At 44.2% G+C, this 26965-nt stretch overlaps 1 protein-coding gene across 1 annotated transcript in view; it reads right to left on the bottom strand.

Annotated features, from left to right (window-relative positions):
• Positions 1–26965, bottom strand: part of MRTFA (myocardin related transcription factor A) — a 269522-nt gene that overhangs the window by 148603 nt on the left and 93954 nt on the right. The window contains exon 12 of the mRNA XM_053721388.1: positions 11744–12496. Within this exon, the coding sequence (XP_053577363.1) occupies positions 11744–12496 (753 nt within the window). The remainder of the gene's footprint in view (positions 1–11743; positions 12497–26965) is intronic.

Raw genomic sequence — 26965 nt, 5'->3', positions numbered from 1 at the left:
CTTTTTTAACACCTCACTTTACCTCTTCCTATCACTAACGTAGGCAAAGAGAATGACTGGAGTGGGAGGAGCTATATATATACAGCTCTGCTGTGGAGCTCTTTGCCTCCTCCTGCTGACCAGGAGGCGTAATCCCACAAGTAAGGATGAAATCCGTGGACTTGTGTCTTTAAAAAGAAATTAAGCGATCAATCTCCAAGCAGTCAGCTTCAGAGAAACTAGATTTGGATGAAGGAAGGACCCTTTAAGTAGAAGGTCCTTCCTCAATGGAAGTCTCCAAGGTGGAAGAGAGGACATGTCCACCAGGTCTGCATACCAAATCCTGCGGGGCCACGTCGGTGCATTCAGGATCACCAACGCCCTCTCCTGCTTGATTCGAGCAATGATACGAGGAAGAAGAACAAAAGGAGGAAAAAGGTATGCGAGATAGAAATTCCAAAGTACTGCCAGAGCGTCTATCAGTACAGTCTGAGGGTCCCTTGACCTTGACCCGTACCTCGGAAGCTTAGCATTCTGCCGAGATGCCATGAGGTCCAATTCAGGCTGACCCCATTTGAGAATCAAGCTACAAAACACTTCCGGATGGAGTTCCCACTCCCCCGGGTGATAAGTCTGCCTGCTTAGGAAGTCCGTCTCCCAGTTGTCCACTCCTGGAATGTGGATCGTCGACAGACAGCAATTGTGGGTCTCCGCCCACTGAATGATCTTGGCTATGCTATTAATGTAAGCCACTGATGATATATTGTCCGAATGGAACCTGATGAATCGTGCCGAATCTAGCTGAGGCCAGGCCAGAAGAGCCTCTGCTCTAGAATGTTTATAGAACAGTCTCTGACCTAGTCCATGTTCCCTGAGTCTTTAGGGAGCCCTAAACTGCTCCCCATCCCAGAAGGCTGGCGTCTGTTGTCACAATCACCTAGGAAACATAGAAACATAGAATTTGACGGTAGATAAGAACCAAAAAGGCCCATCAAGTCTACCCATATTACATGTTACTTTTTTCTTAGGATAGCCTTATGCATGTCCCAGGCCTTTTTAAATTCCTTTACAGTCTTTGTGTTTACCACCTCAAATGGAAGTTTATTCCATGAATCCACTACCCTTTCTGTAAAAAAATGTGTCCTTAAATTTCTCCTGAATCTGCTACCCTCTAACTTTAGATTGTGACCCCTTGTTTTGGTATTTATTTTTTTGTGAAAAATGCTTTCCTCTAAACTATACATATTTAGATCATAGAGTCTTTCTTTGTACGTTTTATATGTTAGACCATGTACCAATTTAGTAGCCCTCCTTTGGACAGCTTCTAGTTTATTTATATCTTTCTGAAGATATGGTCTCCAGAACTGTACACAGTATTCCAGATTTGGTCTAACTAATGATCTGTAAAGTGGCATAAGAACCTTGCTATTTCTGCTACTAAAACCTCTTCCAATGCAACCAAGCATTTGACTGACCTTGCTGGCTGCACTGTGGCACTGTGTACCAAATTTTAAATCATCTGAAATAATAATTCCCAAATCCCTTTCTTTTTTAATTACAGTCAGTAATGTACCATTGAGACTATAATTGGCCTTTGGGTTTTTGGATCCTATATGCATAATTGTGCTCTTGGTAATATTAAATGTCAGATCCCATTTATTTGAACAGTCCTCTAGTTTATTAATATCACAGTTCATTTGATCAACTCCTCCTAGAACATCTACCCTGTTACAAATTTTTGTATCATCAGCAAACAAGCAAACCTTTCCCTTAAGCACACTTCCAATATCACTTATGAACATGTTAAACAAAACAGACCCAAGAACTGTCCCTTGGGGAACACCACTAGTAACTGATGCCTCATTTGAATGTACTCCATTAATTGAAACCCTCTGTCGTCTATCTTTAAGCCAGCATTCCAAGGCAATACATTTTGTGAATAAGTTTGTTGTGTGGGACGGTGTCAAATGCTTTGCTAAAGTCTAGATATGCAACATCTACGGCTCCTCCCTGGTCTATTTTAGTTACATGGTCAAAGAAATCAATTAGATTAGTCAGGCATGATCTTCCAGCAGTGAAACCATGCTGTCCTTTGTCTTCTAAGTTGTTTGAATGAAAGATACAAGTCTTTCCTTTGAAAGAGTTTCCATTAATTTCCCTGCAATTGAGGTCAAACTGACTGGCCTATAGTTAGCAGAATCTTCCCTACTACCCTTTTTATGAAGAGGGACTACATTGGCAATTTTCCAGTCTTTTGAAACAACTCTGGTTAGAAGTGGCTGATTAAATAAATCAGCTAATGGAGTAGCTATTACGGATCAAAGTTCTCTTAGAACCCTTGGATGAATATTATCTGGACCCACAGACTTATTAACTTTTATTTTTGATAAAGCCCTTGAAACCTCTTCCTCTGTAAAAAGAAAAGTACTACTGACTTTATTATTTACAGTAACATCCCTTAATAGAATCTCACTATCTTTACCATCTGTTGTAAAGACTGAACAAAAGTAATCATTTAAACAGTTTGCTATTTGTTTATTTTCTTCCACTACTCTATCCTCATTCTTGAGTTTAACTATCCCTGTTAGTTTTTCTCTTTTCACTGATATATCTAAAGAAGATTTTGTCACCATTTTTTACAGATTGTGCTATTTTCTCTTTTGCATCAGGAGGGTCTGCTAAAGCAGGTTCCCTGGGAGAGATGATCCCGAGACCACCACCAAGTAGAGAAGGCTGTAATCGTGGAGACAGATCAGCTCTGTTTCACTGCCTGAACATGCTCAACTGCCGAGGTCTGAAGGGGAAACGGGCGAACAGGATGATGTCCATCGCCACTACCATAAGTCCAATTACCTCCATGCACTGAGCCATTGACGGCCAAGGGGAGGACTGAAGTGTTAGTCAAGATTTAAAAATCCTTGATTTCCTGACTTCTGTCAGAAATGTTTTTATTGATAAGAAGTCTATTATGGATCCCAAGAAAACTACCCTTGTAGTTGGAACTAAGGAACTCTTTTCCAAATTCACCTTCCATCCGAGAGTTGAGAAAATTCTGGGAGTAGTGGCAAGGCCGAATGGAAGAGCCCCAAACTGGAAGTGTTTGTTTAGACAGCAAAACCTTAGAAACTTGTGATGGTCCTTGTGGATGGGAACATGCAAGTAAGCGTCCTTTAATCCACCGTGGTCATATTAACTGACCCTCTTGGACCCAAGGAAGAATGGAATGAATAGTTTTCAACTTGAAGGACAGCACTCTGAGAAACTTGTTAGACTCATGAGATCTGAAATTGGTCTGAAGGCTCCCTCCTCCTTGGGAACCACAAACAGATTGGGATAGAACCCCAGACCTCGTTCCTGCTTTGGAACAGGAACTATCACTCTCAGGTCGGAGAGGTTCTGTACAAGTGTAAGAACGCCTCTCCTTTTGACTGGTCTGCAGAGAATCTTGAAAGCAGACACCTACCCCTGGGAGGAAAAATCTTAAACTCCAGTTTGTATCCGTGGGACACAACGTCCACCACCCAGGGATCTTGAACATCTCGAACCCAAGCTTGAACGAAGGAGGAAGCATGTCCACCCCCACGAGATCCGGTCCCGGATCGGAGGCAGGCCCTTCATGCTGTCTTTGATTCAACAGCAGGCTTCTTAGATTGCTTTCCCCTATTCCAAGACTGATTGTTCACGTTTGGAAGAGGGAGTGGAAGGATTTTCCTTGAAATTTCGAAAGGAACGAAAATTACTCTGACGTCCTTTTTGTTCATTTCTCTTATCCTGAGGGAGGGAATGTCCCTTACCTCCCGTAATATCAGAATTATCTCTGTCAAACCAGGTCCAAACAAGGTATTTCCCTTGTAAGGAATCACCAAAAAGTTTAGACTTAGATGAGACATCCGCAGACCAAGAACTATAACGTTCTGCTGGCCAATATAGCAAAGCCTGAAATCTTAGCCTCCAGCTTAATAACCTGAAGGGAAGCATCTGTAATAAAGGAGTTGGTTAACTTAAAGGCCTTTATCCTATCCTGGATTTCTTTGGGGGGAGTGTCTGTCTGAATAGAATCAGACAACGCATCAAACCAGTATGCTGCCGCACTAGTGACGTTAGCGCCGCAGGTTGCCATTGTAAACCCTGGTGTACATACATTCTTTTGAGCAACCCCTCTAACTTCTTATCCATAGGATCTTTAAAGAAACAACTATCCTCTATGGGAATAGTAGTCCTCTGGCTAGCGTGGAAATTGCCCCTTCCACCTTGGGTACAGTCAGCCAAGACTCCTTGATAAAGTGTGCTATAGAAAACATCCTTTTAAAAATAGGAGATGGAGAAAAAGGGATACCCGGGTTTCTCCCATTCCTTAGCAATAATCTCTGTAGCCCTTTCTGGTACAGGAAATACTTCCACCATGGAGGGCACATCGAAATACTTGTTAAATTTACTGGACTTTTTAGGATTGACTACGCCGGTAGTGACGGAGTCGTCCAGGGTAGCTAAGACCTCCTTAAGTAACAAACGGAGGTGTTCAAGTTTAAACCTGAAGGAAACAACTTCAGTATCAGATAAAGGCATTACACTGTCTGAGTCTGAGATTTCCCCCTTAGATACTACCGAAGTCTCTTCCTCTTCAGGCTTCTGGGAAGAAACATTCGGAATAGCCACTACTGTATCAGCAACTTTTATTCCCTGATTGAATACATTTCCTCTTGCGTTTTCCCTGCAGCATGGGAAAAGCAGACAATGCATCAGATAGCGCCGATGACATTAGAGAAGCAATGTCTTGCAAGGTAACTCCAGGAGGAGTTTGAGAGGAAGCGCAGGGCACTTCATGTGTGGCCGATAAAATTTGGGACACTTGAGGAGAAAGTTGCGGCATATATTGAACATTGTCATTAGACTCCTGAACAGCATCCACCTTATAAGGAGTTGTCTCAGAAAAAAGTCTATCCCTATAATTTAAAATTCTCTCAACACATGAGGAACAGAAAGGGATTGGTGGTTCCACATTGGCCTCAAAAACATAAGGAACAAGTGACACTTTGCAGGGCCTCTTGGTCCACTCTGACTCACAATGGATGAATCAAATAAAAGTCTTAACATTTTTAATAAAAATTAAAAACAGAAAAAACGTTACTGTCTCTTTAAACTTTAAAACGTAACTTTTTTCATTTTTGTGTGCAGAAATGGCTGAATAGGTACACAAATACTACAAAACCCCTCTACACCTCAGCTTAACTTTGTTGAGGTGCCCACCAGCCCTTCTGACACCGGTTACAATCCCCTCAGTAAAAGATACGGAACTCAGCTGTAGCGCTGTCCGGTCCTAACGCATGTGTAAACACTCTGAGGACTCTGTTTATAACCCTTCCGTTCCTTCTGATAACAAGTTGTTCTGAGAAAGTGGTGCGCAACCCAAATTGGCGCCACACATAGCTCCGCCCATCGTGGCCGTTTCAAAAACCAATCTCCCAGTCGCCATTTTTATTGTTAAAGTTAAGCCACTGAGAATTAAATTAACATACTGCCAAGCCTGGAGACAAACTGGAGTCTTCAGCATGCTAGGCAGCTGCTTAGCCAGTGTGCTATATTTGATCATTAAAAAACCACCTCATACTGAGCCTATCTCCCCAGCCCCAGTGATTTAAGCCACCGTGAGCAGTGAAACACCCCCTCATCTTGAGTCTCTCTCTCCTCAGCCCCAGTGCCTGCCTAAAGTGCTGTCGTATAAATCCCCTCCTTTTATCTATAGGAGGCTCTATGTCCCAGGTCAATAAAGTGCTCCACTTCCTCTGAGATCCTTTTATTTCCCAGACCCAGAATAAAAAGTCAGCACTTACCTAGTAAATCTGCCAGACAGCAAGGCAGCTCACCAGGTTTAAGAGCCCTCACATAGCCCTGTGGAGAAAAGATAAAGCCTGAGTAATCTTACTTAGGCTATCAGGATTAGGGCAGCATAAATATATGGGAGGTGCAGTGAGAATTATGTCCCACAAGTTCCCATTGCTCTAAAGCCACCACTGCTCTACTGAAGAGACTGATATGGACTACGGCTACACCCCAGAACAAAGCAGCACAATCTTGTACTACTTAAAAAATAATAAAATCTTGATTGAAGAATCTTTTACTAACACCTAACTTTACCACTTCCTTGCTCTAACGTAGGCAAAGAGAATGACTGGGGTTGCAGGGAAGGGAGGTGATATTTAACAGCTTTGCTGTGGTGCTCTTTGCCGCCTCCTGCTTGGCAGGAGTGATATTCCCAACAGTAATTAATGATGATCCGTGGACTCATAGTGTCATTAGAAAGAAAGTAAAGTGCCATGTATTTTTCCTTAAAGCAGCTTAAGAAAATAAATTAGCAGTTACCTCAATAATCTGCTTGGCAGCAAAGCAGCTCACTAGGTTTGAGAGGTCCTTTTCCTCACTTGGACCTGTGGAAAATAATAATAAGGGCAGCAATTTGTATTTAAATATGAGGGAGGCGCAGTGAGAATTATGTCCCACAAGTTCCCTTTGCTTAAAAGCCACCAATGCTCTACTGAAAAGACTGAAATGGACTACAGCTACACCCTAGGACAAAGCAGCACATACTAGTACTGCAAATAAAATAATAAACTCTTGATTGAAGAATCTTTCCAGACACCTAACTTTACCAGTTCCTTACAATAACATAGGCAAAGAGAATGACTGGGGTTGGCGGGAAGGGAGGTGATATTTAGCAGCTTTGCTGTGGTGCTCTTTGCCGCCTCCTGCTGGGCAGGAGTGACATTCCCAATAGTAATTAGATGATCCGTGGACTCATCGTGTCATTAGAAAGAAAAGGATGATGCTACAATAGTACGAGAAAAAACCATGAAGATAAAAAATGAAACAGTGTCCAAAATGGGGATGTGTCCCAGGGAATAAGGCCTTTTTCAAGACGAGTTTCCTGTACTTTCTCAAGGTAAGCCTATCACCATATAGGCCTCACTTGCCACCTGTTTTTTCCTTCACAGGTCTTTTAAGGACACTACACCCATCCTATTGGGATGTCCCTTCCTACATCTTCACATTTTGGAACTTTTTTTCAACCCTTACATTCCTCATTTATTTGAACACATCCCTGGGACACATCATCCCCATTTTGGTCATTAATTTTTTATCTTCATGTTTTTTCTCGTGCTATTGTAGCACCATCCTTTTTTGTGCACACCCTATCTGGGTGACTTTTCATATACCTAGTGATCACTGGTTATAGATTTATACTGCTCTCAAATTTACATATTCTGGTCTTAGATTGTACATTTTGTAGTTTATTAAATAAAGCATAACTTTTTTGTGCAGTTATATTTAATTCCCGTTTACACACTTTAGCCATCTTTTTGCCACTCTCCTAGCACTTTGTAAGCTACTTAATGATAACCCTTAGGAGGGCAAACTCTTGTGCAGACCATTCACCTTCACAACTGCCTGATATCCTGGTAATCCAAAATCCCAGGAAAGAGCAGCAGGAACAGGCTTATGTGGAACCAAGTACAGAGAAGCAAATCGAAAGCTGCAACTCTCAGGTGTACGGCTTTTATGTAAAATGTGGCTGTGACAATTGTTACACAGTAACAGATGGTCTGTGGCAAAATCTTTCAAACCAACAGAGTCCAGCACCAACAAAAGAAAGAAGACACTGGTGGAAGTGGAAATATTGTTCTCTGATTATGTAGAATGTTGGTGATTCTCATTAAAGGAAGTTACCACCTACACAATGTCACCTGGTTACAGGTGGTCCCTGATTTCCTGCATTTAAAAGGGGGACCGTGATTGATGAAAACTACACAGAAACTACAGTGAAACAGACTAAATATAATTGTCCAGAAAGCAAAAAAGGCGCAGACTCCAGTGTAAACCTTTAAGCACACACATTTCTTCTACACTTCAGGGGCCATTAAGGCCTTAAGGGGCTGTCATTGTGAAAAAATATTACACCAAACAGTGTTATTAATACATTTGTGAGAAGATCTAAGGGCTGAGACAAAAAGAGAGCCGCAGGGGTGCAAATAGCCCTCATCAGGAACATCAGGATACTCAGTTAAAGGGACATAAAACAGGTTGAGATCTGTGCGTATCCTAAAAGGGCTAATTAAAGGGACACTTAACACCTGCCTGCTAAAATCCTTAAATCTTGCTCCTTCTAATCAATCAAAATCAAGTTAGCATGAATGTCTATGCCCACTTGTCATCTTACCCCAAATTGTTCAAAAAAAGTGTTTTCAATAACAATGGTATACCTGTGCTTCTGTGTGCTCTATGGTTGTATGCATGCCGCCATATTGTGACGTGCGTTACACACAGGTACACCAGTCACATGACACGCACGCATAGTGTTCTATTATGTATTTGCTGCTTACTTAGAAGGAATCACATCTGCAGCACACGCTCACTGCTGTGATGCATACAACAGCAGCACATGCGATTCTTGCAGAGCGTGTGCTGCAGTGTTTGTGGAGATAATGTTTAAAACGTGACAACACAGCAATACATAAGTTAGTAAATGCATGGCGTCATGAACAGTGTAGCACTATACAAAACATATCTATATTAAAGCTATTTATACCGGTGTGTATTTAGTACCATGGGAAAGTAAATAACATATAGCATGATGCTACAGCGATTCTATATATTGTAACGTGATAAGGATTGTGAAAGCCAGAACTGTAAATCAGGGAGGAGGGGAGCGGACTGTCTCATGCGAGAAAAAGGCCACACAGGGATTAATTACACCGGATCCTACTGCCCTGTATATCTGTACACACTGGATTAAGCCTGGTAACCCTGGTGTAAATGTTAGCCAGGAGCTCACTGCAATGTACAAGTCCCCATTCAGTGCCCGAGATCACCTTGACTCCCAGGATTCGCGCACACATACGTCCGGCGGTGACATGATGATGGCTGGTGTAGTCTGAAGGGGAGCAAACGATACGAACAAGACAGGACAGAGAGATCACACAGAGCAGTTGTAATCGGCTAAGCCGACGGTGCCTGAAAGGCCGGAGCCGGGACAAGGTTGAAAAGGAAGTCGTGAACCACGCCTCTTGGTCAACAAAATTAATGTCACTCCACACACTAATGTCACTCCACAAGCCGGCAGTGACAGACTAGGCTGCCTTTTGTTAGCGGGCTTGTGGAGTGACAGTGTGTGGAGTGACATTCATTTTGTCAACCTTGTCCCGGCTCCGGCCTTTCAGGCACCGTCGGCTTAGCCGATTACAACTGCTCTGTGTGATCTCTCTGTCCTGTCTTGTTCGTATCGTTTGCTCCCCTTCAGACTACACCAGCCATCATCATGTCACCGCCGGACGTATGTGTGCGCGAATCCTGGGAGTCAAGGTGATCTCGGGCACTGAATGGGGACTTGTACATTGCAGTGAGCTCCTGGCTAACATTTACACCAGGGTCACCAGGCTTAATCCAGTGTGTACAGATATACAGGGCAGTAGGATCCGGTGTAATTAATCCCTGTGTGGCCTTTTCTCGCATGAGACAGTCCGCTCCCCTCCTCCCTGATTTACAGTTCTGGCTTTCACAATTCTTATCACGTTACAATATATAGAATCGCTGTAGCATCATGCTATATGTTATTTACTTTCCCATGGTACTAAATACACACCGGTATAAATAGCTTTAATATAGATATGTTTTGTATAGTGCTACACATGACGCCGTGCATTTACTAACTTATGTATTGCTGTGTTGTCACATTTTAAACATTATCTCCACAAACACTGCAGCACACCCTCTGCAAGAATCGCATGTGCTGCTGTTGTATGCATCACAGCAGTGAGCGTGTGCTGCAGATGTGATTCCTTCTAAGTAAGCAGCAAATACATAATAGAACACTATGCGTGCGTGTCATGTGACTGGTGTACCTGTGTGTAACGCACGTCACAATATGGCGGCATGCATACACCCATAGAGCACAGGTATACCATTGTTATTGAAAACACTTTTTTTTTTAACAATTTGGGGTAAGATGACAAGTGGGCATAGACATTCATGCTAACTTGATTTTGATTGATTAGAAGGAGCAGGATTTAAGGATTTTAAGCATGTGTTTAGTGTCCCTTTAAGTAAAAATAGTTTGCAGAAAGAAACTTGTTTCAAATTTGCTGGTAAGTATTTTAAAATAATTTTCAAAAATAAGCAAAATGACTTACATAGCCATGCTGTCTGGAGTAGTCTGATCCCCCCCCCCCCCCGCCCTATTTCAACCAATTTCACAGCTGCTTCTAGGCAGCTCCAGTAGATAATGAGTGTGCACGTTTGCATTCTACCAAAGCAAAGGTAGATATAGCTACAGCCATAGAAAGAAATGTGTGGGGGGATTTAGAGCTGTACAATTCAGAAACTTTAAAGAAAGGGTTAATGGCAAGGCACTGCAGTATAAATTTGCAAGTAAAGCAGTTAAAAAGTACTTATTATTATATTGTGTCTTCATCCCAACTTATGTCCCTTTAAGGTAAGTATGTTTTCCCATAGTCTACTTTGGCTTGTTGAGCCAGTATAAGTATACAGGACACAGGAAACGACTGAGATAAAGTCAAGTGTATGTGAGAACACTAGTTACAGTATCAGTAAAGAACAGTATTAAAGTCACCAGTAACTGACTGCAGTGAATAACCTGCTAAAATGTGCTGTTGGTGCTCCCTATGGGAGGTACCTGCAGTAGCTGCGGCTGCTCCCTATGGGAGGTACCTGCAGTAGCTGCGGCTGCTCCCTATGGGAGGTACCTGCAGTAGCTGCGGCTGCTCCCTATGGGAGGTACCTGCAGTAGCTGCGGCTGCTCCCTATGGGAGGTACCTGCAGTAGCTGCGGCTGCTCCCTATGGGAGGTACCTGCAGTAGCTGCTCCCTATGGGCGGTACCTGCAGTAGCTGCTCCCTATGGGCGGTACCTGCAATAGCTGCGGCTGCTCCCTATGGGCGGTACCTGCAATAGCTGCGGCTGCTCCCTATGGGCGGTACCTGCAGTAGCTGAGGCTGCTCCCTATGGGCGGTACCTGCAGTAGCTGAGGCTGCTCCCTATGGGCGGTACCTGCAGTAGCTGAGGCTGCTCCCTATGGGCGGTACCTGCAGTAGCTGAGGCTGCTCCCTATGGGCGGTACCTGCAGTAGCTGAGGCTGCTCCCTATGGGTGGTACATGCAGTAGCTGCGGCTGCTCCCTATGGGAGGTACTTGCAGTAGCTGCGGCTGCTCCCTATGGGAGGTACTTGCAGTAGCTGAGGCTGCTCCCTATGGGAGGTACCTGCAGTAGCTGTGGCCGCTTCCTATGGGAGGTACCTGCAGTAGCTGTGGCCGCTCCCTATGGGAGGTACCTGCAGTAGCTGTTCCTTACGGGAGGTACCTGCAGTAGCTGCGACTGCTCCCTATGGGAGGTACTTCTCCACCCCCCCTCTCCCCTCTCTCTCACCACCTGACTCAGTGATTTGGTTATCTTCTCCACCTGACTCAGTGATTTGGTTATCTTCTCTCCCCCCACCTGACTCAGTGATTTGGTGACCTCTCCCCCCCCCCCTCTCTCACCACCTGACTCAGTGATTTGGTGATCTTCTCCCCCCCCCCCCTCCCCACCTGACTCAGTGATTTGGTGATCTTCTCCCCCCCCCGAATCAGTGATTTGGTTATCTTCTCTCCCCCCCCCCCCCCTTCATGACTCACTCATTTGGTTACGCCCCTCTGACCATGTGACTAACTGCTTTGGATATCACCCCCTGCCACAATAGAATTATTTCACACACTCACCTGCAGCACTATGTGCCTGTTGCTGTCAGGAAGCTGGGCACTGGGACTGGTCACAGTAAAGACGATCTGTGCTCCTGACTCAGAGTTTTTTGCATTATCTACATTAGGCACAGAGCTCAGGAAGAGTTGGGATTTTTGCTGGCAATTGCTTTTTCCCTTTGACTCAAGCTTGACAGACTCTGAAGTCTCCCCTTTCTTGTTGGGACCAAATGACGTAGAGCTGTGCTCCACCTTCACAGCTATTCTCTCCTGACTGCTGAACGGCTGCTGTTGCTGCGTGTGTTTCTCCTGCTCCAACTGCTGTCTGAGCCGTTCCACCAACTCCTGCTTCTGTTTCAGCCGCCTGGTCAGTTCCTCTATCTGCCGATCCTTCTCCAGCAGCATGAAGTCCTTATCCCTGGAGTCTGAGGGCACCTTGCCGTGCACAGGTGAGGTGTGCATGCTGTGCTGCGGAACAATCTCACAGAAGGTATCACTGATGATGGACGCCTCGTCCAGGCTGCCCACAGAGACCTCAGAATGACAAGGTGATGGCGGAGGGGAGGAGCTGCCGAGCTCTGTGGCAGCAGGAGCTGGGTTTGGGAAGGCTGGGAATACCTCACTTGGCCTGGGTTGCTGCATGGTTGTGGGCTTGGCAAGAGCAGCAGTGACAGAGTTAGGATCCTGTGATGCTTTCAGCCTCTCAATTAAGTCAGTCTTTGTGCCAGATACAGGGAGTCCCCGCTGCTTCAGCTCCTGCTTCAGCTCTGCCACCTGAGGAGCAAAGGCACGGATCAGAATAATGTCTCTGAATAAAACGCTTACGTGGCGCAACAGAAATAAGTAACATTTACCTATAGACCAATGATTTATGGTTTTAACGAATTAGAAAGAACCAAGAGATACAAATAGGAGTAGAATGAATTTACAAAGGCAGACAGAATATCAACTGATATGAGAGAACAGGACGTATAATAGAACAAAAACAAAAATTATGCTTACCTGATAAATGTATTTCTTTTTTTACACAATGAGTCCACGGATCATCTTAATTACTATTGGGAATATCACTTCTGCCCTGCAGGAGGCGGCAAAGAGCACCACAGCAAAGCTGTTAAATAGCTCCTCCCTTCCCTCCCACTCCAGTCATTCGACCGAAGTGAAGGAGAGAAAAGAAAATTTATGCTTACCTGATAAATGTATTTCTTTTTTGACACGATGAGTCCACGAATCATCTTAATTACTAATGGGATATTCACCTCCTGGTCAGCAGGAGGCAAAGAGCACCACAGCAGAGCTGTTAAATAGCTCCTCCCCTCCCTCCCACTCCAGTCATTCGACCGAAGTTAGGAAGAGAAAGGAAAAGCCAAGGTGCAGAGGTGTCTGAAGTTTAAAATAACCCACAACCTGTCTAAACACACAGGGTGGGCCGTGAACTCATCGTGTCAAAAAAGAAAATACATTTATCAGGTAAGCATACATTTTCTTTTCTTTTTTAAGACACAAGTCCACGGATCATCTTAATTACTAATGGAATTCAACACCCCAGCTAGAGTACACAGATGATACGGGAGGGACAAGACAGGGAACCTAAACTGAAAGGCACCACTGCTTAAAGAACCTGTCTCCCAAAAAACGGCCTCAGCCGACGAAAGTGTGTCAAATTTGTAGAACTTTGAAAAAGTGTGAAGAGAGGACCAAGTAGCAGCCTTGCAAATCTGTTCCACTGAAGGTTCATTTTTGAACGCCCATAAGGAAGCACCAGCCCTCGTGGAATGAGCCGTAACTCGCTCGGGAGGCTGCTGCCCAGCAGTCTCATATGCGAAACGTATGATACTCTAAAACTAAAAAGAAAGAAGTAGCCGTAGCTTCCTGTCTGTTACGTTTTCCTGAGAAAACCACAAACAAAGAAGAAGACAGACGAAAGTCCTTAGACGCCTGTAAGAAAAACTTTAAAAGCACGGACCACATCCGGATTGTGCAGAAGTCTTTCCTTCTGAGAAGGATTAGGACAAAGGGAAGGAAAAATAATCTCCTGATTAATGTTCCGATCAGAAACAACCTTAGGAAGAAAACCTAATTTGGTACTTAAACCTACCTTATCTGAATGGAAAATAAGATAAGGAGACTCATACTGTAATGCCGAGAGCTCTGACACTCTCCGAGCAGAAGAAATAGCAACAAGAAAATAAAACTTTCCCAGATAACAAGTTAATATCGAAGGAATGCATAGGCTCAAACGGAGCCACTTGAAGAACTTAGAGAACTAAATTAAGACTCCATAGAGAAGTAACTTGTTTGAACACAGGTCTGATCCTGACCAAGGCCTGACAAAATAAATGAACATCTGGGACATCCGCCAGACGTTTGAGTAACAAAATAGATAAAGCCGAGATCTGACCCCTTAGGAAACTCATCGATAAACCCTACTCCAACCTTTCTTGGAGACAAAGCTAAATTCTAGGAATCCTAACCCTACTCAATGAGTAGCCCATGAATTCACACCAATAAAGGTATTTGCGCCAAATCCTTCTAGTCACAGGTTTACGAGCCTGAATCATGGTCTCCATGACTAAATCGAAAAAACCCTGCCTAGATAAAATTAAGCGATCAATCTCCAAGCAGTCAGCTTCAGAGAAACTAGATTTGGATAAAAAAAAAGGGCCCTGAATCAGAAGGTCCTTCCGCAACGTTAGTCTCCAAGGTGGCATCCCCTGGGAGAGATGATCCAGAGACAACCACCATGGAAGAGAGTCCCTCGTCTCCTGCTCCAGAGTTATTCAAGAAGACAAGTATGCATAATCTCCGTTCCATTACCTGAGCAAGTTTAACTGCAGAGGTCGGAGATGGAAACGAGCAAACGGGATGATGTCCATCGCTGCCACCATCAGCCCAATTAACGCCATGCACTGAGCCACCGATGGCCGAGGAGTGGGCTGAAGGGCTAGTTAAGGATCTATAATCTGATTCCCTGACTTCTGTCACAAAAATCTTCATTGACATGGAGTCTATTATCCCCAAATGTACCTTCCATCCGAGAGTTCTCAGGAAAGATAACACAAAGTCGGAGAGGGATCTTGCTTGTTGAAAAGATGGTGTCTGGACTAGAATGTCGTCTAGATAAGGGGCCACCCCAATGCCCCGTGACCGGAGTACCGCCAACAGAAAACCCCAGAATCCTTGTGACGATTCTGGGAGCGGTGCCACGACTGGAAGTGTTTGTCCTGGAAGGCAAATCTTAGGAACCTGTGATGAGAATAGGGACATGTAGGTACGCGTCTTAAATCCACAGTTGAATTGACCCTCCTGGATTAAGGGAAGAATGGAACAAAAAGTTTCCATCTTGAAGGACGGAACCCTGAGAAATTTGTTTAGACTCTAGTTCTAAAAGTGGTCTGAAGGCTCCCTCCTTTTTGGGAACCACGAACAGGTAGGAATAAAAACCCTGACCCTGTTCCTGTTCTGGGACAGGAACAATCACTCCCAGGGCAGAGAGGTCTCCTACACAATGCAAGAACGCCTCTCCATTGTCTGGTCTGCAGATAATCTTGAAAGAAGAAAAACTGCCTCTGGGAGGAAAACTTTTGAACTCCAATTTGTATCCGAGACACTATTTCTATTGCCCAGGGATCCTGAACTTCCCGAACCCAAGCCTGAACGAAGAAGGAAAGTCTGCCCCCTACCAGAGCCGGTCCCGGATCGGGGGCATGCCCTTCATGCTGTTTTGGATTCAACAGCAGGCTTCTTGGATTGCTTTCCAAGACTGGTCGGGTCTCTGAGAATGTTTAGATTGCTCCGGTTTAGATGAGAAAGAGAAAGAATTTCCCTTGAAAATTCTAAAGGAACGAAAATTTTGTAATAAAAATTAACACACACAAAAAGTTACTGTCTCTTTAAATTTTAAAAAGTAACTTATTTCTGTGTGCAGAGGCAAGTTAAACTAGCAGCCAACATTGCTGTTCCTAGACCTTGCCACAACATTTCTAGTGCAGCAAGTCCAGATGGAATTAGTATGGAACCGCAGGGCACTGCATGTGTGATAGAAAAAGTAATGTACACATTTTTAAGCAACCTGCTTTACATATGGCAGAGTAAATAAATAAAGACTTAACCAGTTGTTAGTAAAAACTAACATATAGCAAGTGATATTTTCCTGAAATGTTAAAGTGAATGTAAATTTTGATGCTAAAGTGCCCAGTTTTTAAAACTTTGATTAAAAACAGGGGCACTTTAATTCATCAAAATTTACATTTCACTCCTGTTGTGTCAAAAAAAAACAACTTACCATTTAAACTTCACAGCAGCTCCAGCTTCCTCCGGTCTCACAAGCCATTTCTGATGTCAGAAATGATTGATAGGTCATCCTCCAATCACAGCTCCCCCCCCCCCCCGGGGGATTCAGTGTCTGATTCACTGCTGTGATTGGAGGAAGCCGGATGCCTCATTTTAGACCCAAAGAGGCTTTGAAACGAGTGGAGGAAGCTGGAGCTGCTGTGAAGATTAAAAGGTAAGTTTTTTTTCACAACAAGAGTGAAAACAGAATTTATGTTTACCTGATAAATTACTTTCTCCAACGGTGTGTCCGGTCCACGGCGTCATCCTTACTTGTGGGATATTCTCTTCCCCAACAGGAAATGGCAAAGAGCCCAGCAAAGCTGGTCACATGATCCCTCCTAGGCTCCGCCTACCCCAGTCATTCGACCGACGTTAAGGAGGAATATTTGCATAGGAGAAACCATATGATACCGTGGTGACTGTAGTTAAAGAAAATAAATTATCAGACCTGATTAAAAAACCAGGGCGGGCCGTGGACCGGACACACCGTTGGAGAAAGTAATTTATCAGGTAAACATAAATTCTGTTTTCTCCAACATAGGTGTGTCCGGTCCACGGCGTCATCCTTACTTGTGGGAACCAATACCAAAGCTTTAGGACACGGATGAAGGGAGGGAGCAAATCAGGTCACCTAAATGGAAGGCACCACGGCTTGCAAAACCTTTCTCCCAAAAATAGCCTCAGAAGAAGCAAAAGTATCAAACTTGTAAAATTTGGTAAAAGTGTGCAGTGAAGACCAAGTCGCTGCCCTACATATCTGATCAACAGAAGCCTCGTTCTTGAAGGCCCATGTGGAAGCCACAGCCCTAGTGGAATGAGCTGTGATTCTTTCAGGAGGCTGCCGTCCGGCAGTCTCGTAAGCCAATCTGATGATGCTTTTAATCCAAAAAGAGAGAGAGGTAGAAGTTGCTTTTTGACCTCTCCTTTTACCAGAATAAACAACAAACAAGGAAGATGTTTGTCTAAAATCCTTTGTAGCATCTAAATAGAATTTTAGAGCGCGAACAACATCCAAATTGTGCAACAAACATTCCTTCTTCGAAACTGGTTTCGGACACAGAGAAGGCACGACTATCTCCTGGTTAATGTTTTTGTTAGAAACAACTTTTGGAAGAAAACCAGGTTTAGTACGTAAAACCACCTTATCTGCATGGAACACCAGATAAGGAGGAGAACACTGCAGAGCAGATAATTCTGAAACTCTTCTAGCAGAAGAAATTGCAACCAAAAACAAAACTTTCCAAGATAATAACTTAATATCAACGGAATGTAAGGGTTCAAACGGAACCCCCTGAAGAACTGAAAGAACTAAGTTGAGACTCCAAGGAGGAGTCAAAGGTTTGTAAACAGGCTTGATTCTAACCAGAGCCTGAACAAAGGCTTGAACATCTGGCACAGCTGCCAGCTTTTTGTGAAGTAACACAGACAAGGCAGAAATCTGTCCCTTCAAGGAACTTGCAGATAATCCTTTTTCCAATCCTTCTTGAAGGAAGGATAGAATCTTAGGAATCTTAACCTTGTCCCAAGGGAATCCTTTAGATTCACACCAACAGATATATTTTTTCCAAATGTTGTGGTAAATTTTTCTAGTTACAGGCTTTCTGGCCTGAACAAGAGTATCAATAACAGAATCTGAGAACCCTCGCTTTGATAAGATCAAGCGTTCAATCTCCAAGCAGTCAGCTGGAGTGAGACCAGATTCGGATGTTCGAACGGACCTTGAACAAGAAGGTCTCGTCTCAAAGGTAGCTTCCATGGTGGAGCCGATGACATATTCACCAGATCTGCATACCAAGTCCTGCGTGGCCACGCAGGAGCTATCAAGATCACCGACGCCCTCTCCTGATTGATCCTGGCTACCAGCCTGGGGATGAGAGGAAACGGCGGGAATACATAAGCTAGTTTGAAGGTCCAAGGTGCTACTAGTGCATCTACTAGAGTCGCCTTGGGATCCCTGGATCTGGACCCGTAGCAAGGAACCTTGAAGTTCTGACGAGAGGCCATCAGATCCATGTCTGGAATGCCCCACAGTTGAGTCATTTGGGCAAAGATTTCCGGATGGAGTTCCCACTCCCCCGGATGCAATGTCTGACGACTCAGAAAATCCGCTTCCCAATTTTCCACTCCTGGGATGTGGATTGCAGACAGGTGGCAGGAGCGAGTCTCCGCCCATTGAATGATTTTGGTCACTTCTTCCATCGCCAGGGAACTCCTTGTTCCCCCCTGATGGTTGATGTACGCAACAGTCGTCATGTTGTCTGATTGAAACCGTATGAACTTGGTCCTCGCTAGCTGAGGCCAAGCCTTGAGAGCATTGAATATCGCTCTCAGTTCCAGAATATTTATCGGTAGAAGAGATTCTTCCCGAGACCAAAGACCCTGAGCTTTCAGGGATCCCCAGACCGCGCCCCAGCCCATCAGACTGGCGTCGGTCGTGACAATGACCCACTCTGGTCTGCGGAAGGTCATCCCTTGTGACAGGTTGTCCAGGGACAGCCACCAACGGAGTGAGTCTCTGGTCCTCTGATTTACTTGTATCTTCGGAGACAAGTCTGTATAGTCCCCATTCCACTGACTGAGCATACACAGTTGTAATGGTCTTAGATGAATGCGCGCAAAAGGAACTATGTCCATTGCCGCTACCATCAAACCTATCACTTCCATGCACTGCGCTATGGAAAGAAGAGGAACGGAATGAAGTATCCGACAAGAGTTTAGAAGTTTTGTTTTTCTGGCCTCTGTCAGAAAAATCCTCATTTCTAAGGAGTCTATTATTGTTCCCAAGAAGGGAACTCTTGTCGACGGAGATAGAGAACTCTTTTCCACGTTCACTTTCCATCCGTGAGATCTGAGAAAGGCCAGGACTATGTCCGTGTGAGCCTTTGCTTGAGGAAGGGACGACGCTTGAATCAGAATGTCGTCCAAGTAAGGTACTACTGCAATGCCCCTTGGTCTTAGCACCGCTAGAAGGGACCCTAGTACCTTTGTGAAAATCCTTGGAGCAGTGGCTAATCCGAAAGGAAGCGCCACAAACTGGTAATGCTTGTCCAGGAATGCGAACCTTAGGAACCGATGATGTTCCTTGTGGATAGGAATATGTAGATACGCATCCTTTAAATCCACCGTGGTCATGAATTTACCTTCCTGGATGGAAGGAAGAATTGTTCGAATGGTTTCCATTTTGAACGATGGAACCTTGAGAAACTTGTTTAAGATCTTGAGATCTAAGATTGGTCTGAACGTTCCCTCTTTTTTGGGAACTATGAACAGATTGGAGTAGAACCCCATCCCTTGTTCTCCTAATGGAACAGGATGAATCACTCCCATTTTTAACAGGTCTTCTACACAATGTAAGAATGCCTGTCTTTTTATGTGGTCTGAAGACAACTGAGACCTGTGGAACCTCCTCCTTGGGGGAAGCCCCTTGAATTCCAGAAGATAACCTTGGGAGACTATTTCTAGTGCCCAAGGATCCAGAACATCTCTTGCCCAAGCCTGAGCGAAGAGAGAGAGTCTGCCCCCCACCAGATCCGGTCCCGGATCGGGGGCCAACATTTCATGCTGTCTTGGTAGCAGTGGCAGGTTTCTTGGCCTGCTTTCCCTTGTTCCAGCCTTGCATTGGTCTCCAAGCTGGCTTGGCTTGAGAAGTATTACCCTCTTGCTTAGAGGACGTAGCACTTTGGGCTGGTCCGTTTCTACGAAAGGGACGAAAATTAGGTTTATTTTTGGCCTTGAAAGACCGATCCTGAGGAAGGGCGTGGCCCTTACCCCCAGTGATATCAGAGATAATCTCTTTTAAGTCAGGGCCAAACAGCGTTTTCCCCTTGAAAGGAATGTTAAGTAGTTTGTTCTTGGAAGACGCATCAGCTGACCAAGATTTCAACCAAAGCGCTCTGCGCGCCACAATAGCAAACCCAGAATTCTTAGCCGCTAACCTAGCCAATTGCAAAGTGGCGTCTAGGGTGAAAGAATTAGCCAATTTGAGAGCACGGATTCTGTCCATAATCTCCTCATAAGGAGGAGAATCACTATCGACCGCCTTTACTAGCTCATCGAACCAGAAACACGCGGCTGTAGTGACAGGGACAATGCATGAAATTGGTTGTAGAAGGTAACCCTGCTGAACAAACATCTTTTTAAGTAAACCTTCTAATTTTTTATCCATAGGATCTTTGAAAGCACAACTATCTTCTATGGGTATAGTGGTGCGTTTGTTTAAAGTGGAAACCGCTCCCTCGACCTTGGGGACTGTCTGCCATAAGTCCTTTCTGGGGTCGACCATAGGAAACAATTTTTTAAATATGGGGGGAGGGACGAAAGGTATACCGGGCCTTTCCCATTCTTTATTTACAATGTCCGCCACCCGCTTGGGTATAGGAAAAGCTTCTGGGAGCCCCGGGACCTCTAGGAACTTGTCCATTTTACATAGTTTCTCTGGGATGATCAAATTCTCACAATCATCCAGAGTGGATAATACCTCCTTAAGCAGAGCGCGGAGATGTTCCAACTTAAATTTAAATGTAATCACATCGGGTTCAGCTTGTTGAGAAATTTTCCCTGAATCTGAAATTTCTCCCTCAGACAAAACCTCCCTGGCCCCATCAGACTGGTGTAGGGGCATTTCAGAACCATTATCATCAGCGTCGTCATGCTCTTCAGTATCTAAAACAGAGCAGTCGCGCTTACGCTGATAAGTGGGCATTTTGGCTAAAATGTTTTTGATAGAATTATCCATTACAGCCGTTAATTGTTGCATAGTAAGGAGTATTGGCGCGCTAGATGTACTAGGGGCCTCCTGAGTGGGCAAGACTCGTGTAGACGAAGGAGGGAATGATGCAGTACCATGCTTACTCCCCTCACTTGAGGAATCATCTTGGGCATCATTTTCATTGTCACATAAATCACATTTATTTAAATGAGAAGGAACCCTGGCTTCCCCACATTCAGAACACAGTCTATCTGGTAGTTCAGACATGTTAAACAGGCATAAACTTGATAACAAAGTACAAAAAAAGTTTTAAAATAAAACCGTTACTGTCACTTTAAATTTTAAACTGAACACACTTTATTACTGCAATTGCGAAAAAATATGAAGGAATTGTTCAAAATTCACCAAAATTTCACCACAGTGTCTTAAAGCCTTAAAAATATTGCACACCAAATTTGGAAGCTTTAACCCTTAAAATAACGGAACCGGAGCCGTTTTTAACTTTAACCCCTTTACAGTCCCTGGTATCTGCTTTGCTGAGACCCAACCAAGCCCAAAGGGGAATACGATACCAAATGACGCCTTCAGAAAGTCTTTTCTATGTATCAGAGCTCCTCACACATGCGACTGCATGTCATGCCTCTCAAAAACAAGTGCGCAATACCGGCGCGAAAATGAGGCTCTGCCTATGATTAGGGAAAGCCCCTAAAGAATAAGGTGTCTAAAACAGTGCCTGCCGATATAATTTTACCAAAATACCCAGATTAAATGATTCCTCAAGGCTAAATATGTGTAATATATGAATCGATTTAGCCCAGAAAAAGTCTACAGTCTTAATAAGCCCTTGTGAAGCCCTTATTTACTATCTTAATAAACATGGCTTACCGGATCCCATAGGGAAAATGACAGCTTCCAGCATTACATCGTCTTGTTAGAATGTGTCATACCTCAAGCAGCAAGAGACTGCTCACTGTTCCCCCAACTGAAGTTAATTCCTCTCAACAGTCCTGTGTGGAACAGCCATGGATTTTAGTAACGGTTGCTAAAATCATTTTCCTCATACAAACAGAAATCTTCATCTCTTTTCTGTTTCAGAGTAAATAGTACATACCAGCACTATTTTAAAATAACAAACTCTTGATTGAATAATAAAAACTACAGTTAAACACTAAAAAACTCTAAGCCATCTCCGTGGAGATGTTGCCTGTACAACGGCAAAGAGAATGACTGGGGTAGGCGGAGCCTAGGAGGGATCATGTGACCAGCTTTGCTGGGCTCTTTGCCATTTCCTGTTGGGGAAGAGAATATCCCACAAGTAAGGATGACGCCGTGGACCGGACACACCTATGTTGGAGAAATGAAAATTTTGATGAATTAAAGTGCCCTTGTTTTTAATCAAAGTTTTAAAAACCGGGCACTTTAGCATCAAAATTTACATTCACTTTAAAGAGTAACTCATCTTTATTATTACAAGGGCAGACATAGCTAAACATGTATGAAAAAAATTGTAGGCACTGTAAAACTCTGTCCATACATCAGCTTGACCCGCTGAAGTGTTAGACAGCCTTCCTGACCTTATTATAGCGCAGCTTGAAGCACAAGCATTTAGACAATCATTCCTGCGTAACTTCTGAAAACCGGAAGTGATAGAAAAGAAATGCTTCCTGTACTTAGGCTCTAATGTAAACGTGTCTGATACAAGACACAATATTGCAACTCTACGCCTTAGTAAACCTAGCTGAGGTGCCTGCCAGCCCATCTGCTCCGCAAACAATCCGGCTTCATTACTATAGTACTGTCCGGTATTAAGATCACTGTTCCTTCTGATAATGGAAGTGCGCAACAACACTGGCGCCACATGAAAACAACATTGCGCAACAACATTGCGCAACAACATTGTGGTGCGCAACAACATTGGCGCCACATGAAAACTCCGCTCATGGTGGGCGTTACCAAACACCATCTCCCGGTCGCCATTAATATTTTACAAATGAAAGCGCCGGGAGACCAACAATAAACCGCTCCAGTCTCAAACCACGCAGCTGTCACACTGAGCCTGCAATACTAGCCTGTATCAACGTGCAATGTACTGGGTAGCTGTCAGTCCCAGATATACAGCATACACATCACATTACGCTAGCATTATTAGTCACAACTACACTCAATGTAATGGGAAGCTGTCAGTCCTAGACTCTCACATTGAGCCCGCCACCTTATTTGCAATGTCCCGGTCGGCAATTAATAAACCGCCGGGAGGAGCACTAATGAATTACATACAGCCCCATGCGTCCAACTGTCCAAGGTGTCCCCTAAAACGTCTAGGAGAATTAAACACGCAAATTTAATGAGGAATTATTAAAAAAAAACATAATTTATGCTTACCTCATAAATTTATTTTTCTTGTGATGTATCGAGTCCACGGATTCATGCTTACTTGTGCGATATTCTCCTTCCCTACAGGAAGTGGCAAAGAGAGCACCCACAGCAGAGCTGTCTATATAGCTCCTCCCTTAGCTCCACCCCCCAGTCATTCGACCGAAGGCTAGGAAGAAAAAGGAGAAACTATAGGGTGCAGTGGTGACTGAAAGTTTTAAATTAAAAATATATATGCCTGTCTTAAAAAACAGGGCGGGCCGTGGACTCGATACATCACAAGAGAAATAAATTTATCAGGTAAGCATAAATTATGTTTTCTCTTGTAAGATGTATCGAGTCCACGGATTCATCCTTACTTGTGGGATACCAATACCAAAGCTTTAGGACACGGATGAAGGGAGGGACAAGACAGGGACCTTTAAACGGAAGGCACCACTGCTTGTAGAACCTTTCTCCCAAAAATAGCCTCAGAAGAAGCAAAAGTATCGAATTTGTAAAATTTGGAAAAAGTATGAAGCGAAGACCAAGTCGCCGCCTTACAAATCTGTTCAACAGAAGCCTCATTTTTAAAAGCCCATGTGGAAGCCACAGCTCTAGTAGAATGAGCAGTAATTCTTTCAGGAGGCTGCTGTCCAGCAGTCTCATAGGCCAAACGGATGATGCTTTTCAGCCAAAAAGGAAAGAGAAGTAGCCGTAGCCATTTGACCTCTCCGTTTACCAGAATAAACAACAAACAATGAAGATGTTTGACGGAAATCTTTAGTTGCTTGTAAGTAGAACTTTAAAGCACGAACCACATCAAGATTGTGTAACACACGTTCCTTCTTTGATGAAGGATTAGGAGACAGTGAAGGAACAATAATCTCTTGATTGATATTCTTATTAGAAACAACCTTAGGAAGAAACCCAGGTTTGGTATGCAAAACCACCTTATCTGCATGGAAAACAAGGTAAGGGGAATCACATTGTAAAGCAGATAGCTCAGAAACTCTTCGAGCCGAAGAGATAGCTACTAAAAACAAAACTTTCCAAGATAGAAGCTTAATATCTATGGAATGCATAGGTTCAAACGGAACCCCTTGAAGAACTTTAAGGACTAAATTTAGGCTCCAAGGCGGAGCAACAGGCTTAAATACAGGCTTAATTCTGACCAAAGCCTGACTAAATGCTTGAACGTCTGGGACATCTGCCAGACGTTTGTGTAGTAGAATAGACTACTTGGCCTTTTAGGGAACTAGCTGATAATCCCTTCTCCAAACCTTCTTGGAGAAAAGACAATATTCTAGGAATCCTAATCTTACTCCACGAGTAACCTTTGGATTCACACCAATAAAGATATTTGCGCCAAATCTTATGATAGATCTTCCTGGTAACAGGCTTTCTAGCCTGAATCAGGGTATCAATGACCGACTCAGAGAAACCACGCTTTGATAGAATCAGGCGTTCAATCTCCAAGCAGTCAGACGCAGAAAAATTAGATTTGGATGCGTGACCGGACCTTGGATTAGAAGGTCCCGCCTCATTGGCAGAGTCCACGGTGGAACCAAGTACATGTCCACTAGGTCTGCATACCAAGTCCTGCGTGGCCACGCAGGTGCTATCAGAATCACAGAAGCTGTCTCCTGCTTGATTCTGGCAACCAGACATGGGAGGAGAGGAAATGGTGGAAATACATAGGCCAGATTGAAGGACCAAGGCACTGCTAGAGCATCTATCAGTACCGCCTTGGGATCCCGGGACCTGGACCCGTAACGAGGAAGTTTGGCATTCTGACGGGACGCCAACAGATCCAATTCTGGTGTGCCCCATAGCTGAATCAGCTGGGCAAATGCCTCCGGATGGAGTTCCCACTCCCCCGGATGAAAAGTCTGACGACTTAGGAAATCCGCCTCCCAGCTCTCTACTCCTGGGATGTGGATTGCTGAGAGATGGCAAGAGTGATCCTCTGCCCATCAGATTACTTTGGTTACCTCCATCATCGCTAGAGAACTCCTTGTTCCTCCTTGATGATTGATATAAGCTACAGTCGTGATGTTGTCCGACTGAAACCTGATGAATTTGGCCGCAGCAAGCTGAGGCCACGCCTGAAGCGCATTGAATATCGCTCTCAGTTCTAGAATGTTTAATCGTAAGAAGAGATTCCTCCCGAGACCATAAGCCCTGTGCATAGCAGGCTGGCATCTGTCGATACAATGAACCATTCTGGCCTGCGGAAGTACATTCCCTGAGACAGGTGGTCCTGAGACAACCACCAGAGAAGAGAATCTCTGGTCTCCTGGTCCAGATGCAGTTGAGGAGATAAATCTGCATAATTCCCATTCCACTGTTTGAGCATGCATAGTTGCAGTGGTCTGAGGTGTAGGCGGGCAAAAGGAACTATGTCCATTGCCGCTACCATGAGTCCGATTACCTCCATACACTGAGCCACTGATGGCCGAGGAATGGAATGAAGAGCTCGGCAAGTGGTTAAGAATTTTGATTTTCTGACCTCTGTCAGAAATATTTTCATTTCTACCGAATCTATCAGAGTCCCTAGAAAGGAAACTCTTGTAAGAGGGAAGAGAGAACTCTTTTTTATGTTCACCTTCCACCCGTGAGATCTCAGAAAAGCCAACACGATGTCCGTGTGAGACTTGGCTAGCTGGAAAGTCGACGCCTGAATCAAGATGTTGTCTAGATAAGGCGCCACTGCTATGCCCCGTGGTCGTAGGACCGCCAGAAGGGACCCTAGCACCTTTGTGAAAATTCTGGGAGCCGTGGCCAACCCGAAAGGAAGGGCCACAAACTGGTAATGCCTGTTTAGAAAGGCGAATCTGAGAAATTGATGATGATTTCTGTTAAAAGGGATGTGTAGAGACGCATCCTATAAGTCCAAATAGTCTCCATCTTGAATGATGGAACTTTGAGGAACTGGTTTAGAATTTTGAGATCCAAGATTGGTCTGAAAGTTCCCTCTTTTTTGGGAACCACAAACAGGTTTGAGTAAAACCCTAGCCCCTGTTCCTCTCTTGGGACTGGGCGGATCACCCCCATGGTATGTAGGTCTTCTACATAGCGTAAGAACGCCTCTCTCTTTGTCTGGTTTAGAGACAATCGAGAAATGTGAAATCTCCCCCTTGGAAGGGAGTCTGAATTCCAAAAGATATCCCTGGGACACAATTTCTAAAGCCCAGGGATCGTGAACATCTCTTGCCCAAGCCTGAGCAAAGAGAGAGAGTCTGTCCCTACTAGATCCGGTCCCGGATCGGGGGCTACCCCTTCATGCTGTCTTAGAGGCAGCTGCAGGCTTCTTGGCCTGTTTACCCTTGTGACAAGCACTGCAAGTGGGCCATAAAATTTTGTGGGACACCAAATGAGAAATTTGTCCACAGACTCCTAAGCAGCAAGCACCCTAGAAGGAGTAGGTGCAGAAAAAATGAAATCTTTTTAATAAAAAAATTGACACATTAAAAAAAAAAAAAAAAAAAGTTACTGTCACTTTAAATTTTAAAAACAGAATTTATGCTTACCTGATAAATTACTTTCTCCAACGGTGTGTCCGGTCCACGGCGTCATCCATTACTTGTGGGATATTCTCCTCCCCCACAGGGAAAGGCAAGGAGAGCACACAGCAAGAGCTGTCCATATAGTCCCTCCCAGGCTCCGCCCCCCCCCCCAGTCATTCGACCGACGGTTAGGAGAAAAAAAGGAGAAACTATAGGGTGCCGTGGTGACTAGTGTATAGAGAGAGAAATTTTTCAAACCTGATTAAAAAACCAGGGCGGGCCGTGGACCGGACACACCGTTGGAGAAAGTAATTTATCAGGTAAGCATAAATTCTGTTT

The sequence above is a fragment of the Bombina bombina genome, chromosome 7, assembly GCF_027579735.1.
Source record: "Bombina bombina isolate aBomBom1 chromosome 7, aBomBom1.pri, whole genome shotgun sequence".
In the NCBI taxonomy this organism is placed as follows: domain Eukaryota; kingdom Metazoa; phylum Chordata; class Amphibia; order Anura; family Bombinatoridae; genus Bombina; species Bombina bombina.
Note: the sequence above shows the minus strand (reverse complement) of the source record. Positions and strands in the feature narration are given on the sequence as shown.